Consider the following 13,799-nt stretch of genomic DNA (forward strand, 5'->3'; position numbering starts at 1 on the left):
ACTGTACAGTAGACTGGAGAGTGAGGAATAGGACGGGGAGTGTCCGAGGTGAAAGGGGCCCAGGGGTGTGAACTCGGGAAATCCACCAACAGAACTAGCCTCCCTCGCTGGACGGCGGCTCTTCCCACGCTCGCTGTTCATTCGTTCACAGACCAGCACCCGGGGCCGGCCGGCCGCAGGGGGACACGCTCCTCCTGGGCCGGCGGCCTGAACGCCTCTCCCTCCCCCTTCTCGCCCGGGCAGAGGTTCTTCCTGCAGGAGAGCCCCGTGCTGTACGTCCAGCCGGCCACGGACCCCAGCAGAGCGCTGGTGTTGGAGAAGGCCACCTTGTCCTGGCGCAGGGCCTGCCCCGGGGTGGTCAACGGGGCCTTGGAGCTGGAGAGGAACGGATACGCTCACGAGGGGACGCCCGGGGCTCAGCCCCAGCCAGGCGCCCTCGGGCCCGAGGACACGGGGGACGGCCTGGCCCCGGCGTTGCACAGGATCAACCTGGCGGTGTCCAAGGTAGCCCCCTCCTGCCAGGCGGGCGGGCCAGCGGCCGGGGGTGTGGCCTGAGGATGGGAGCCTGGCCTGGCGTTTCCTTGGCTAAAATCTGTCCTCCCCAAACCTCCCTTTAAGACGCAACCCATCTAAAACGGCGTCCACCCCCAGCTCTGATACAGTAGCTGGTTGCATGTGACTCCTCACCCTGAGAGGATGTGTGGGCTTCTTTATGGCAAGGTCTCTCCCCACCAGCATGAGCTGCCCGAGAGGCCTTGCCTTCATTCCTGGTGCACAGGAGAAACTCAGAGGACTCTCTGATGGGCGAATGAATGAATGAACGAACGAACGAACGAACGAACGAACGAATGAATGCGTGAACACTGGGAAGCTGCTCTGTGGCCCATTTCACAGATGGAGAAACAGGTGCAGGGAATACAGGCGGGTCTGGAATGGGCTTCTCTCCTAACAGGACCACCCACCACACCCCCTCCGCCATCGCCACTCGCCCGCCTTCCTCGGAGGCCGCCCCCTACAGACCGACCTCAGACCTCCCCTGGAGATGCGCTTGCCCGCGTGGCTGTGGGGTGTGCGTGGTTGTTTTGTTTTCTGTTGGCCATTTTGGGTTCAAACCCCGGACACAGCTGGGGGAGAGGGAGGGCCGTCTGTGCCGACGCCTGTCTGTGCTGGGCTTTCCAGGGGACCCTGCTGGGGGTCTGCGGCAGCACCGGGAGCGGCAAGAGCAGCCTGCTGTCAGCCGTCCTGGGGGAGGTGAGTTTTGAAGTTTCTCTCACTGAGAAGCAGGAAGAAAACCATCGATGGTCCGGACCCGTAGGCCCAATGACCAGACGCGGCAGGGGCTGCCGTTGGCCGCGTCTGCGTAGAACCATCTCCTGTGGCGCTGCCTTAAACGGCAGCGATGGTGGCCCTTTTCCACTAACTCTTTGGCGGTGACCTGTGCCGCGCCAGCACGGCCAAGGGTGAACCTGAGAGGGGGCGGCTGGAAGGCTTAGAAAAGACAGACAAGAGAATGAAAGCCGGGTCTGGGTGGGACGCTGCTTCTCTGAGAGACAGCGCCAGCGCCCACAAGCCGTGTCTTTATTTTATAGCAGATGCCACGAGGCAAAGTAAGGGCGTGACCAAGATGATTACAACATTCTCGTGGGTTTCAGTCCCACTCAATTACACGCACCTGAACTCTATCACTCAGGCACGTGGGGCCATGTGTTCGGACCACAGGTTCCAGCTCACAACTACAGCTGTTGGCTCTAATTGTGCTGGGAGGGCTCTGCCCTCCAAGCTGGGACTTGCACGCGGCCACGAGAGGACTGTGCCCTCTCCTAAGTCCAAGGCTTGAATCTGTCCAAAACACTGTAGCGGCTCCCCACAGTGACGCCCAAAACATGAGGCCCACGCCCCACCCATCCACGGCGACGTCCTCACGTTAGGAGCAGCTCTGGGATACCCAGGGCAGGTCAGGGTGGGCCCGGGCATTCCATCCACGCAAAGGGGCTGGAAACCAAGCGGGAAAAGCATGGGTGTCTTCCTCGCAAGCCCTGCTCGTCCCCGTGGAGAACATCCTGGTTTAGCTCCGCGTTCTCGGGGCCGCACCCTGACTCACGGGTGGGGCTGGAGGGAGCATGTTGTTCTTTTGTTTTTTAAATTCAGGTCCTTGTGGTTGTACAACTGAGGTTCCATTTTTTTTTTTTAAACATGCTTTTCAGAAAGAGGAAGGGAGAAGGAGAGAGAAACATCCATGATGAGAGAGAATCATGGATCAGCTGCCTCCTGCCCGCCCCCCACTGGGGACTGAACCGCAACCCAGGCCTGTGCCCTGACCGGGAATCGAACTGTGACCTCCTGGTTCCTAGGTCGACGCTCAACCCCTGAGCCACGCCGGCCGGGCAGGAGCATGTCATCCTAAGACCCATTTCATAGGCGAGCCTCGGGGTCCAGAGGCCGGCGGGGCCCTGGATGTCCCCTGGGCGCCGCCCTGAGGCTGACTCACGCCCGCAGATGCACCTGCTGGAGGGCTCGGTGGGCGTGCACGGGAGCCTGGCCTATGTGCCGCAGCAGGCCTGGCTTCTCACGGGCAGCGTCAGGGACAACATCCTCATGGGAAGCCAATGCGACCAGGCCCGGTAAGCCTCTGGGAGGGGCAGGGAGGACGTGGGGGAGGGGGTTGTTGGGGAAGGTTCCCCCATCCTCCCACCCCCCGCTGCGAGTGGCCACCTGAGAGCGGCTGGCACCCGCACGGGCTCCCTTCAGGCACCAGCACCGCCCTCCTGGCTGCGAGAGGAAGGCCACTGTCCTCTCCGTGTTCTAGGCCAGGCGGCTGAGGCCCCAAGAGGGTCAGTCACGTGCCCAAAGTTGGTGGGATTGATGCCGCTGGGCCCGAACCCCGTGGCTGTCAGCAATTCCAGGTTTCACTACTTTGGTCCATGGGCCTCCCCCTCCGAAAGGTTAGCTCCACGGGTGTTTGTATGAACCCCTTCCTGACCTCAAAGTCAGAGGGAGGTCAAGGGGGCGACGAGGTTGTCAATGTGGAGGAATCAGCTGGGTTCGTGGGGGGGGGGGGGTGACCTGCTCACACATTCCCCTGGTGACCACGAGTGGCTGTGGGGCAGAGGATTCGGGGAACTGTGCCCGCAGGCCACAGCTGGGCTCCGGTTCAGGGAACTTGGCCTCTGTTGACTTTGTTTGATTTTGCAACCGGCCCCTCCCCCTGAGTCACAGCCCCGAGGGCCCAGGCCTGGAGGGGTTCACACTGGCCAGCTCCAGCCGGCCAGGCCCAATGCCAACTGGTGAGCTGCTGGCCGGTCCCCGAGTTGCCCAATCGGTGCGATGGTTCTCCAGAGCCAGCCGCCTCCTCCCGCAGCCCCCTTCTCATTGGACGGCGCTGTCTCCTTCCATCTCTGCGCCCCTCTCTTCTCCGCTGGCGGCCAGCTCTGCGCTGCGCCCTCTGGCCGGGACTGCTCCCTGGCCCTGCCCCGGCGCCCTGGCTCCCGCTTCTCCCCGTGTCCACCCCCAGGGGCGTCGTCCTAACACAGCCCTCATCTGACCACCGCTCTGCCCGCACACCGATGGGACTCAGGGCCCTTTCGAAATATCTGTCCAAAGCAAACACGGGCTGGGCGCTGCTAGGCACGCAACACAGAGAATCTCACCGAACACGGAGACCTGTGCACACGAGTGTCCACACGGCACATGGTCACAGCAGCCACGGACTGGAGAGACTACCCATGTCCATCCTGGGGCACGTGACATACTCACGCCGCCGCCGTGGGCAGGGTGTGATGAGATACTCAGGACCCTTAAACCATGTAAGCTGCCCACGGGCCCACAGGAATGGGTTGTTCCTGAATAAATACATAAGAAACTGTAATGGCAGTTGCTCCTAAGAAAAGCCACTGAGGGGCCCTGGCCGGTGTGGCTCAGTGACTAGAGCGCCGGCCCAAGGACTGAAGAGTCCAGGGTTTGCTTCCGGTCGAGGGCACGTACCTGGGTCGCAGGTTTGACCCTGCAAGAGGCAACCCATCGATGCGTCTCTCTCACATTGATGCTCCTCTCTCTCCCTCTTTCCCACTCGCTCTAACAATCAATTGAAAAAATATCCTTTTGGGGGGAGGATGAACAAGGACAACAAAAAGCCTGAGGGCCACAGATGCCAGAGACGCGCTTCTCGCTGCGCCGTCTCCTTCCATTTCTGCTCCCATGTCCACCGCGTGCGCGCGAGATCCAAAGGGAAGAGGCAGGAGGACGCGGGCAGTCTCCTTAGCCGGCAGTGCGAGCGCTCCCCCTCCACACCTGGGGGGTGCAGGTCTGCCGGCGTGTCCCTCAGCCCCCCAACCTTGCAGGTACCGCCAGGTGCTCCACTGCTGCTCCCTGAACCGCGACCTGGAGATCCTGCCCTTCGGAGACATGACGGAGGTGAGGGGGAGGCGGGCAGCTCGCCCTGTGGGCCCCGGGCCCAGGCTGCCTCCCGGCACACAGAGCGGCCCCCACCGAGGCTGCCTCCCAGCCCCCCATCGAGGGAGGGAAGTCGAGAGGGGGAACCTCCCACGTGCCCCTGTGCGCCCCCCTCCCGTCCCTCGCTAGCCAGCACCCCCTCTTCAGGGGGAACATAGCCAAGGCCCCAGGACGGGAAGTCGTCCTGACGGCTGCGTTTCTGATAATTCGCCGTCGTTGGCCCCCGAGAGAAGGGGCAGTGCTGTCCCCACTTCACTGTGATCGCAGCGCAGCCCGTGGCCACGTTCCACGGGCAAAGCCCAGTCTAGCGCCCCGCGCACCTCGCTTCAGGTGAGGCAGCCCCGTCCTCCTGGGAGGCGCCTGCTGTCCTCCGCGTCCGCACTGCCTTCTTTATTGACTCGTTCGCGGCTCCTGTCTGACACCCGCGCGAGGGGAGCAGGCGGTGCTCGTCCGTCCCCTTATTTCGGGAGCCCGGCGCCCTGGAGCCCGATCCCGTGGCCGCGGTGGCCCGGGCCAGCCTTCCCAGTGAGCGGCGTTTCGCGGTGCCACGTGCCACGTCTGCTCTACCCACGCCGCCCCCGAGGGGCGCTTTCTCCCGCACGTGGGAGCACCGAGTGCTGAGGCCAGGGGTGCCCCATCCTTAGGTGCCTCGGGGTGCGCCCTGAGGGGTCCAGGCCACCCCCCCCTGCCCTCCCGCGGTGCTCACCCTCCGGCCACGGTGCCTTTGGTTGTCCGCCTGCAGATCGGGGAGCGGGGCCTCAACCTCTCGGGGGGGCAGAAGCAGAGAATCAGCCTGGCCCGCGCCGTCTATTCGGACCGCGAAGTCTACCTGCTGGACGACCCGCTGTCGGCCGTGGACGCCCGCGTGGGGCAGCACATCTTCGAGGAGTGCATCCAGAAGACGCTCCGAGGCAAGACGGTCGTTCTGGTGACGCACCAGCTGCAGGTGACCGGACGCCCGTGAGACGGGCTCCCCTGGCCCTTCCCTTCAGCCTAGACCCCCCACGCGGGGCGTGTGGTGAAGAACTTGGCCCTCCTCTCCTTGCTGTGAGAAGGAGACAGGCTGGCGAACACCCAAACCCAAGTTCAGGGTCCCCTTCACCTTCCACAGGGCAGGGGGGCCGGTGCTTTGGAAGGAAAACCCCAAGTCTCCCCTGAGAGCAGGGCGGAGTGGGCTGCCGGCCTCCCCTCTCCCCTGGACACTCATCCTTGGCGTTGGCCTCAGACACTGTCGCTATTTCTCCCTCCTCTTCTAGCTGAGCCTCACCATCTTTCTGGTATAAGAAAAGGCATAAGAAGCTTTAGGAAGGGTCCTGGCCGGTGCGGCTCAGTGGCTAGAACGTCAGCCTGCGGACTGAAGGGTCCCGGGTTTGATTCCGGTCAAGGGCATGTACCTTGGTTGCGGGCACATCCCCAGTGGGAGGTGTGCAGGAGGCAGCTGATCGATGTTTCTCTCTCATCGATGTTTCTAACTCTCTATCTCTCTCCCTTCCTCTCTGTAAAAAATCAATAAAATATATATTTTTAAAAAAGGCTTAAGAAGCTTTAGGAAGGGCCCTGGCCAGTGTGGCTCAGTGGATAGAGCATTCAGCCCACGGACTGCAGGGCCCCAGGTTCCATTCTGGGCAAGGACATGTACCGTGGTTGCAGGTTCCCTGGCCCTGGTCAGGGTGCGTGCAGGAGGCAGCCCATCGATGCGTCTCTTTCACATCGATGTTTCTCTCTGTCTCCCCCGCTCCCTTCCACTCTCTCTAAAAATCAATGGGAAAAATATCCTCGGCTGAGGATTAACAGCCACAACAAGGTTTCGGGGGCGATCTAGTGAAAACCCAGTGTCCAGCACCCCGACGACCCAATCACACGTGGACCCTCCGTCCCCTCCTGCCCTGCTGTGCACGGGGCCCGCCCACGCCTTCCTCCCCTTCCACATCCGGGTGACTCCTTAGACCAGGGGTGGGCAAACTTTTTGACTCGAGGGCCACAATGGGTTCTTAAACTGGACCGGAGGGCCAGAACAAAAGCATGGATGGGGTGTTTGTGTGAACTAATATAAATTCAAAGTAAACATCATTACATAAAAGGGTACGGTCTTTTTTTTTTTAGTTTTATTCATTTCAAACGGGCCGGATCCGGCCTGCGGGCCGTAGTTTGCCCACGGCTGCCTTAGACACAGTGAAGTCTCCTTCCCCATGTCCTAACCTGTACATCGCTGCTGCTTTACTTCCCGTGACCGGTGCTAACCTGCCTTTTCCCGCCACGTCACAGGGCTCCGATCGCCGATGCCCCAGGATTTATTCCCGAGGGTGGGCACGTAGGGCCTTCCCCCTCACTTTTCACTTTTACAAAAAACGCCTCAATGTACATCAGTCTGCGTGCGTCTATGGTCGTTTGAGATTTTTTTTTAGGATAGAGTTTTAAGGGGTTGAATTGTTGGTTCATAATTCTTCAGAAACCTTTAGTGTTACGTGACATTGTCAAATTGCCTTCCAAAGGAGTTGTGCCGATCTACCGCCCGCCCAGACATTTTACGAGTGTTCCCTTTCCTCCCAGTCACGGCCAGCACCTGGGGTTGTCCATCGTTTAATTTATGCCAACCTGGTAATCCTGTATAATAAAACCCTAAATATGCAAATCAACAGGAAGGCGGAACCACCGGTCGCTATGACACGTACTGACCACCAGGAGGCAGATGCTCAACGCTGGAGCTGGCCCCTGGGGGTCAGTGCGCTCCCACAGGGGGAGCTCCACTCAGCCAGAAGCTGGGCTCACGGCTGGGAGCGCTGCGGTGGTGACGGGAGCCTTTCCCGCCTCCGCAGCAGCACTAAGGACCCCTTGGGGGATGTCCGCCTGCCTGCTTAGGCCTGTTCCTGGCGCAAGCTGGACTGAGGGCCCCGTCCCCCCCCCGCCCCCCGCCCAGCACTGGGCCTCTAGTATAAAATAACATTGTATCTCGACTTGAACTCAGGTTTCCTGTGGAATAGTGAGGCTGAACAGCTCTTTGTGTGCTCACTGAAGATCTTATTTCTTCTGGCTCCTCAGTATCTGCAGTTTTGCGACCAGGTCATTTTGCTGGAAGACGGGAAAATCTGTGAGCAGGGGGTTCACAGTGAGCTGATGCAGAAGAAGGGGCGATACGCCCACCTCATCCAGATGATGCATGGGGAGGCCACACAGGTGATCCGCCCCCGCCCCCGCCCCTCCCCCTCGGGGAGGAACCCCCTCGCTCACAGCCCTGCTTCCCCCAGAACACACTCCAGGTGGCCAGAGAGCCGCAGGTGGGCGGCCCGGCCCAGCGCCCCCTCCAGGAGGAGCCTCTTGGGGACAGTGAAGGTGAGGACGCTGGGCCCGGCCCTGCCTGGCTGGGGTCCCAGCGGCTTTGGGGCAGCTGCCGCAGAAGCGTGTTGCTGCAGAGCACCTCACTGTCCATCGACGAGGACACAGAGAGGTTGCGTGACTTCCCCAGGTTGCACAGTATCGTGATGACAATTAGGAACCAGGATCCTGGCCCTAGGTCACCTCTGTCCCCTTCTCTCCAGCCGCCCCTCTGACCCGTCCAGCGTGTGGGACGTCAGGCCCTCGGGGCTTGTTGAATAGTTGGGGGTGGACCCCCTTTCCAGGCTCTGGGGCCCAGGGTCTTCCGTGGATTAGGGGCAGGCTGGGCGGGCGCTGCCGCTGGGAGGCGAGGGAGCGGGAGGGGGGCAGGCGCAGAAGCTTCGCCGTGAGCCGCTGGGCGCCGGGAAGAGCCGGGAGAACGCCTTCTTCTCCTCCTCCCCATCCAGGGCTGCAGAACCAGCTCACACAGAAGGAGAAGATGGAAGAAGGGTCCCTGATGTGGCGTGTCTACCACCAGTACATCCGGGCGACCGGAGGTGCGGGCTGCGCCCCACGCCTGCCGGGAGCCCCCAGGACCCGCCCCGCCCCGAGCCCGGGTCACCAGGGAGGTGTGAGGTCATGGGAGGCCCAGGGCACCCCGGGTCGCCCCACAGGAGGCTCACCCTGCACTGTCCCCGCCACTCGGTGACGGCAGCTCCCCCGCCACAGCCAGTGCTGGGACCACGTCCCCAGGGGCGCTGGCGGTACCATGCCCCCGAGATGCGTCTTATCAGACTAGCAGACGGGCGCTACAGCCATGAGGGAGACCCTGCCAGCTGCGGGCAGGCCATGCCCCCAGGGCCACGGGGAGGCGCCAGGGGGGTCAGATGGCGGTGAGGGGAGAGCGTGCCCTTCCTGGGTTTTCCTGGGAGAGAGTGGGCAAGCAGGGGTGCCCTGAGCAAGCTCAGGGTGGGTGGGTGGAGTGATTCCGGGGGCCCTGGCTATGGGGGTTCCTAGTTGCCCAGAACCTGGCCCGGGGTGACTGGGGCAGGGAGTACGGGCTTGTGTGGGCGTGTGGTTGCTGAGGCCGCCAGGCTGTGGGTGGCGGGCGGCGGTGGGTGTCAGCTCACGGCAGTCACTGGCCAGCCCTGGAATGAGCTGACCCTGGGAATGAGCTGCCCCTGGGAATGAGCTGACCCTGGGAATGAGCTGACCCCGGGAGAGGGTCTCGCGGGACCAGGGTCCCCACGCCAAGCATCAGGGCAAAGGACGCAGGAAGTGCGGTTCACACGGGGCCGTAGCCGAGTGGCTCCCAGACGGCCCAGCTGTGGCCTCGGTGAGCCGTGTGCTCAGCGCCGAGAGGAGCGGCTTAGGGCGCACACTCAGCGCCGTGCGTGGGAACTCGGGCGCAGCGGTCGTGGCGGCGGCGCTGGCGTGTCTTTCTGAGGGCGGCGGCAGGTAGCAGCTTCCCCAGCTCGGCCTCGTGGCCTCCGCACATCACTGCACGGTGGCAGAACCCCCACGCCACGTCATCTCTGCACTTTGGGGGTGACTGCAGAGGTGTCTGAGTCACTGTGACCCCTGACCACCCTTTACTTGGCGCTGGGACTAGCCCTGGGTGAGGCGGGCCCCCGTGGAGACTCAGCGCGAGGGGCAGGCGTCCTTGACTCAGCGAGAAGGCGCGTCCCCAGCACCAGGCTCGGCACCCCCGCCCAGGTGCCCCCCTAGCACAGGCGGCGGCCCCGGCCCTGCTTAGGGGAATGACTTCTCTAGATCCCACTGCTCGTGGGCCGGACACCGGGCTGGGTGCTGGGCACATGCCATCTCGGGGCACCTCAGAGCAGAGGCAGTAGAATGCGGTCCCTGCCAGGGCCACGCTGTTTGTCAGCAGCAGAGCCAGGGTTTGAACCCAGCTCCTCCTGGTCCTCTCAGGGGGCAGGGGACCCGAGGGCCTGGGAGCGAGCAGCGTGGTCAGGGGCTGTGCGCCTCCCTGGGCGCCGGTCACGCCCCCTCCCTCCCCAGGGTACGCGGTCGCCATCACGGTTTTCCTGCTCATGTTGCTGTTCAACGCCTTCTCTGCCTTCTACTTCTGGTGGCTGAGCTACTGGCTGGGGCAGGGCTCAGGGGTGAGTGCCCTAGGCATGGGGGGGGGGGCGTGCCCATGGCCCCTGCGGAGGGAGTGGCTTCTCTGGGGGCTGAGCCCAGGCTGGGGACCCCGGGACCAGCCCAGCGCCTGCCACTGCCCTGGTGACAGACGGAGCCCAGGGAGGCCCTCTGGGAGCCAGACTTTGGGAGCCTCCGCCTGGCGCGACCTGGTGCTCACAGACTGAACCGTCACCCTGTGGTCTTTTGGGGACAAAACCAAGAGATTTCTTTCTGGCCCAGGCATGCCGGGTTCCGCACATCCGCGAGGCTTCCATGCCCCTGGCTGGGCGGGAGCCGGGCTGGGCGGCCACAGGAAGGTAGACCTGCTGGACTTGGGGGGCGGGAAGCAGGTTCTAGTCCAGGGGTGGGCAAACTTTTTGACTCGAGGGCCACAATGGGTTCTTAAACTGGACCGGAGGGCCGGAACAAAAGCATGGATGGAGTGTTTGTGTGAACTAATATAAATTCAAAGTAAACATCATTACATAAAAGGACATAAAAGGGTACGGTCTTTTTTTTTTTTTTTATTTTTATTCATTTCAAACGGGCCGGATCCGGCCCGCGGGCCGTAGTTTGCCCACGGCTGCTCTAGGGACTCGTCCTGTGATGAGGACAGTTCAGAGGGAGGGCTCTCAGGTCCATGCGAGATGCCCGGGTTCACCCTGAGCCCCGCTTAGGGAGCAGCGAGAAAGGGAGCGGGTGCGGGCTGAGCCCTCAGGACATGCTCCGCACAGCCCTGAGCTTTGCAGGCAGGCGGTGGACCTGGGCCGGGGCCACCTCGGCACACGCCTTAAGCGCTCGAATCCGCCAGCGCCTGGCTTCCTCACGGAGGCGCATGCAATGCCTGATGTCACCCCCGCCCTCTCCCTGCAGGATGGGGGTGGGCGGGAGGTTCCAAGCCGTCACTCGCGGCCCAGCCACCTGCCCCGCACGAGCTGCAAGGGGACTCCCAGGTCTCGGAGGCCCGAGTGTCTGGAAGCAGCGCCGGAGGCCACGGGTGCGAGCGGAGGACGCTCCCAGTCCCGTTGCTCAGGGCACCCCTGGGGCTCGGGGCCAGGAGCCGGGGCCAGGGGCCGGAGGTCCTCATCATCACACCACGTCCTCCTTCTTTCTCACAGACCAACAGCAGCTGCGAGAGCAACGGAACCGCCTCGGACCCGGGCGACATCCTGGACAACCCCGCCCTGCCCTTCTACGAGGCGGTGCTGGGCCTCAGCGCCCTGGGCCTGGCCTGCGTGGGGGTCTGCTCCGCGGCGGCCTTCACCCGGGTCACCAGGACGGCATCCACCGCGCTGCACAACGACCTCTTCAGCAAGGTGGGTGCGGGGCCTGCGCAGGCCGGGCCGGGCCAGGCCGGACGGCGCCCCCTTTAGAAAACAGCTAGGCGCTGTGGGCTGTTTGGGTCAAGAACAGTGGGTGGAGAGCACAGCGTCCTCGCCGGCCCTCACCAGCCCCCACGTGAGCACCCTGCCTGCGTGTGGGCGTGTGTCCCAGCCGACGCCCGTACGGGTCTCTTATCATCATCGTTACCTAACGCCCACAGTTACACGAAGGTTCCCTCTGGGTGGTGTACATTCTATGGCCCTCCCCCCTCCCCTTGCCCCCCTCTCCCCGGGGTCACTGGCTCTGAGGCCACCAGGCAGGAGCTACGGAGAGATCTGCAGATCGCTGCTACTGGTATCGGGCCAGGAAGTGCCCAGGCGAGGCCCAGCTGGGAAGCAAGGCAGGCTGGGACGGGCGCTACGTCTTGGGGCGTTCTTCGTTTATTTTTATTTTTTTGACAAATGTATGCTGACATGTACCCACCATTTAGCACCAGACTATCTTCACAGCCCTTGACCGCCCCCGGGGTCCCTGTTCACCCCTCCCTCCCCCCAACCCCACAACCACGGATCTGTTTCCTGTCTCCGTGGTTTTGCCTGTCCGAGTGTCCCAAGGCTGTAAGTGGTCACCAGGCCCCCAGGTGGACGGGGGCTGGTCACACCTGCTGCTGGAGGCGGGGTCCTAGCCGTTCACTGTCCCTTGCTGGAGGGTCAGTGGTCACATCGGTGCTGGCTTCGGTGGGCTAAGCCCTGTCACAGGCAGCGCCCTGGTCTCTCCCTCACGTGGCCGTGGGACACGAGGTGTCACGGTGAGAATACCCAGTGGTCTGGGCTGTCCATCCCCTGGGGTGGCAGCCGATGACGTTGTAGAGATGTCACGGCTCTCTCTCGCATGTTCCCGTGCGCCACGTGGTAGGCGTCGGGCTTGTGATGGTGCGCGCACACAACGCAGGTGTGGTCTGGGTCTCCTGGGCCTCAGGATCTGCTGAGGGCGACGGACAAGAAGACAGGCTCCGAGGGGGGAGGCCACTTGCCCAGGGCCACACAGCAGTAGGCGGAGGAGTCCTCACGCTGGAGCCTGGGGAGCCCAGCATTGGCCCGCTGCCTCCCCGACGCCCCCCCGCCCCCCGCAGCGCCCCGCCCTCCCGGCCTGGGGTGAGCAGGGTCCCCGCCCGGCCCGCCGCCCCCTCAGGCCCGCGCCTGCTCCCTGCAGGTCTCCCTCTGCCCCATGAGCTTCTTCGACACGACGCCCACGGGCCGGCTGCTCAACTGCTTCACGGGGGACCTGGACCAGCTGGACCAGCTGCTGCCCATCGTGGCCGAGCAGTTCCTGCTGCTGGTCCTGGTGGTGCTGATCAACATGGTCATTGTCAGCGTGCTGTCCCCCTACGTGCTGCTCATCGGCATCGTCCTGTTCGCCACCTGCCTCCTCTACTTCGTGTGAGCGGGTCTCTCTGCCCGCGGGCGGGCGGGCGGGCGGGCGGGAGGGCGGCCTCCGCGGGGCTGGGACCCGCCTGGACGGGGGCGGCCGGTCACCCTCTCCTCCTCCGCGGCGGCGGCGCAGGAAGTTCAAGCGGGCCTTGAACGTGTTCAAGAGGCTGGAGAACTACAGCCGCTCCCCGCTCTTCTCCCACATCCTCACCGCCCTGCGCGGGCTCAGCTCCATCCACGTCTACGGGAAAACCGAGGACTTCGTCCGCCAGTGAGTCCCCTGAGCCCGGCGGCGGCGGGATGGGGGGGGGGGGACGACTGGGGGGCGGCGGGGTTGTGGGGCGGGGTGGGGGACTGGGGGGGGCGGCGGGGCCGTGGAGCAGGAGGGGGGGGACTGGGGGGCGGCGGGGCCCTGGGGCAGGAAGGGGGGCTGGGGGGTGGCGGGGCCGTGGAGCAGGAGGGGGGGGACTGGGGGCGGCGGGGCCGTGGAGCAGGAGGGGGGGGCTGGGGGCGGCGGAGCCGTGGGGCAGCGGGAGCAGGGTGCTGGGAACCAGGGGAACACGGCCTCACTCCGCTCACTGGGGAGCCCAGAGCCTCCTCTGTAAGGCGATCCCCTGGGGACAGAGTGGAGGCGACACAGGAAATGCAGAGCTGGGGCCCTGGGCAGGGCACCCACCTGCTACTGCAGCTCACAGCAAGAAGCGTCCGGGCCAGCACTTTTTCATTAGTTTTTTTTACGTTATTTATTTTTTAAAATATATTTTTATTGATGTCAGAGAGGAAGGGAGAGGGAGAGAGAGAGAAACATGAGTGATGACAGAGAACTGTGGACCGGCTGCCTCCTGCAGGCCCCCCACTGGGGATGGAGCCCACAACCCGGGCCTGTGCCCTGACCGGGGATCGAACCCCGACCTCCTGGGTCCTAGGTGGACGCTCAGCCTCTGAGCCACACCAGCCGGCCGGGCAGTTGCTTTTTCTTTCCCTTCCAAACAGGCATCGAATTTTCATAAAATGAGGACCAGGAACTTTCTAAGTAACAGGTTTTCTTTTATTACATTCACACCCATAGGTGTACCTTCTGTATGTTTGTTAAAACAAGCAAAACTTAACTGTGTCCGAGGACCTTAGCGACTTGTCAGG

At 63.3% G+C, this 13,799-nt stretch overlaps 1 protein-coding gene across 2 annotated transcripts in view; it reads left to right on the plus strand.

Annotated features, from left to right (window-relative positions):
- ABCC11 (ATP binding cassette subfamily C member 11) overlaps positions 1 to 13,799 on the plus strand; it is a 42,157-nt gene that overhangs the window by 19,840 nt on the left and 8,518 nt on the right. The window contains exons 11-22 of one of the 2 annotated variants that reach the window (XM_036346425.1): positions 244 to 504; positions 1,180 to 1,251; positions 2,419 to 2,621; positions 4,338 to 4,410; positions 5,192 to 5,395; positions 7,489 to 7,623; positions 7,695 to 7,779; positions 8,229 to 8,318; positions 9,784 to 9,887; positions 11,025 to 11,222; positions 12,442 to 12,668; positions 12,793 to 12,930. In XM_036346425.1, the coding sequence (XP_036202318.1) occupies positions 244 to 504; positions 1,180 to 1,251; positions 2,419 to 2,621; positions 4,338 to 4,410; positions 5,192 to 5,395; positions 7,489 to 7,623; positions 7,695 to 7,779; positions 8,229 to 8,318; positions 9,784 to 9,887; positions 11,025 to 11,222; positions 12,442 to 12,668; positions 12,793 to 12,930 (1,790 nt within the window). The remainder of the gene's footprint in view (positions 1 to 243; positions 505 to 1,179; positions 1,252 to 2,418; positions 2,622 to 4,337; positions 4,411 to 5,191; positions 5,396 to 7,488; positions 7,624 to 7,694; positions 7,780 to 8,228; positions 8,319 to 9,783; positions 9,888 to 11,024; positions 11,223 to 12,441; positions 12,669 to 12,792; positions 12,931 to 13,799) is intronic. The other variant, XM_036346427.1, reaches the window with a different exon arrangement.

This window comes from Myotis myotis, unplaced genomic scaffold, assembly GCF_014108235.1.
Source record: "Myotis myotis isolate mMyoMyo1 unplaced genomic scaffold, mMyoMyo1.p scaffold_m19_p_19, whole genome shotgun sequence".
NCBI lineage: Eukaryota > Metazoa > Chordata > Mammalia > Chiroptera > Vespertilionidae > Myotis > Myotis myotis.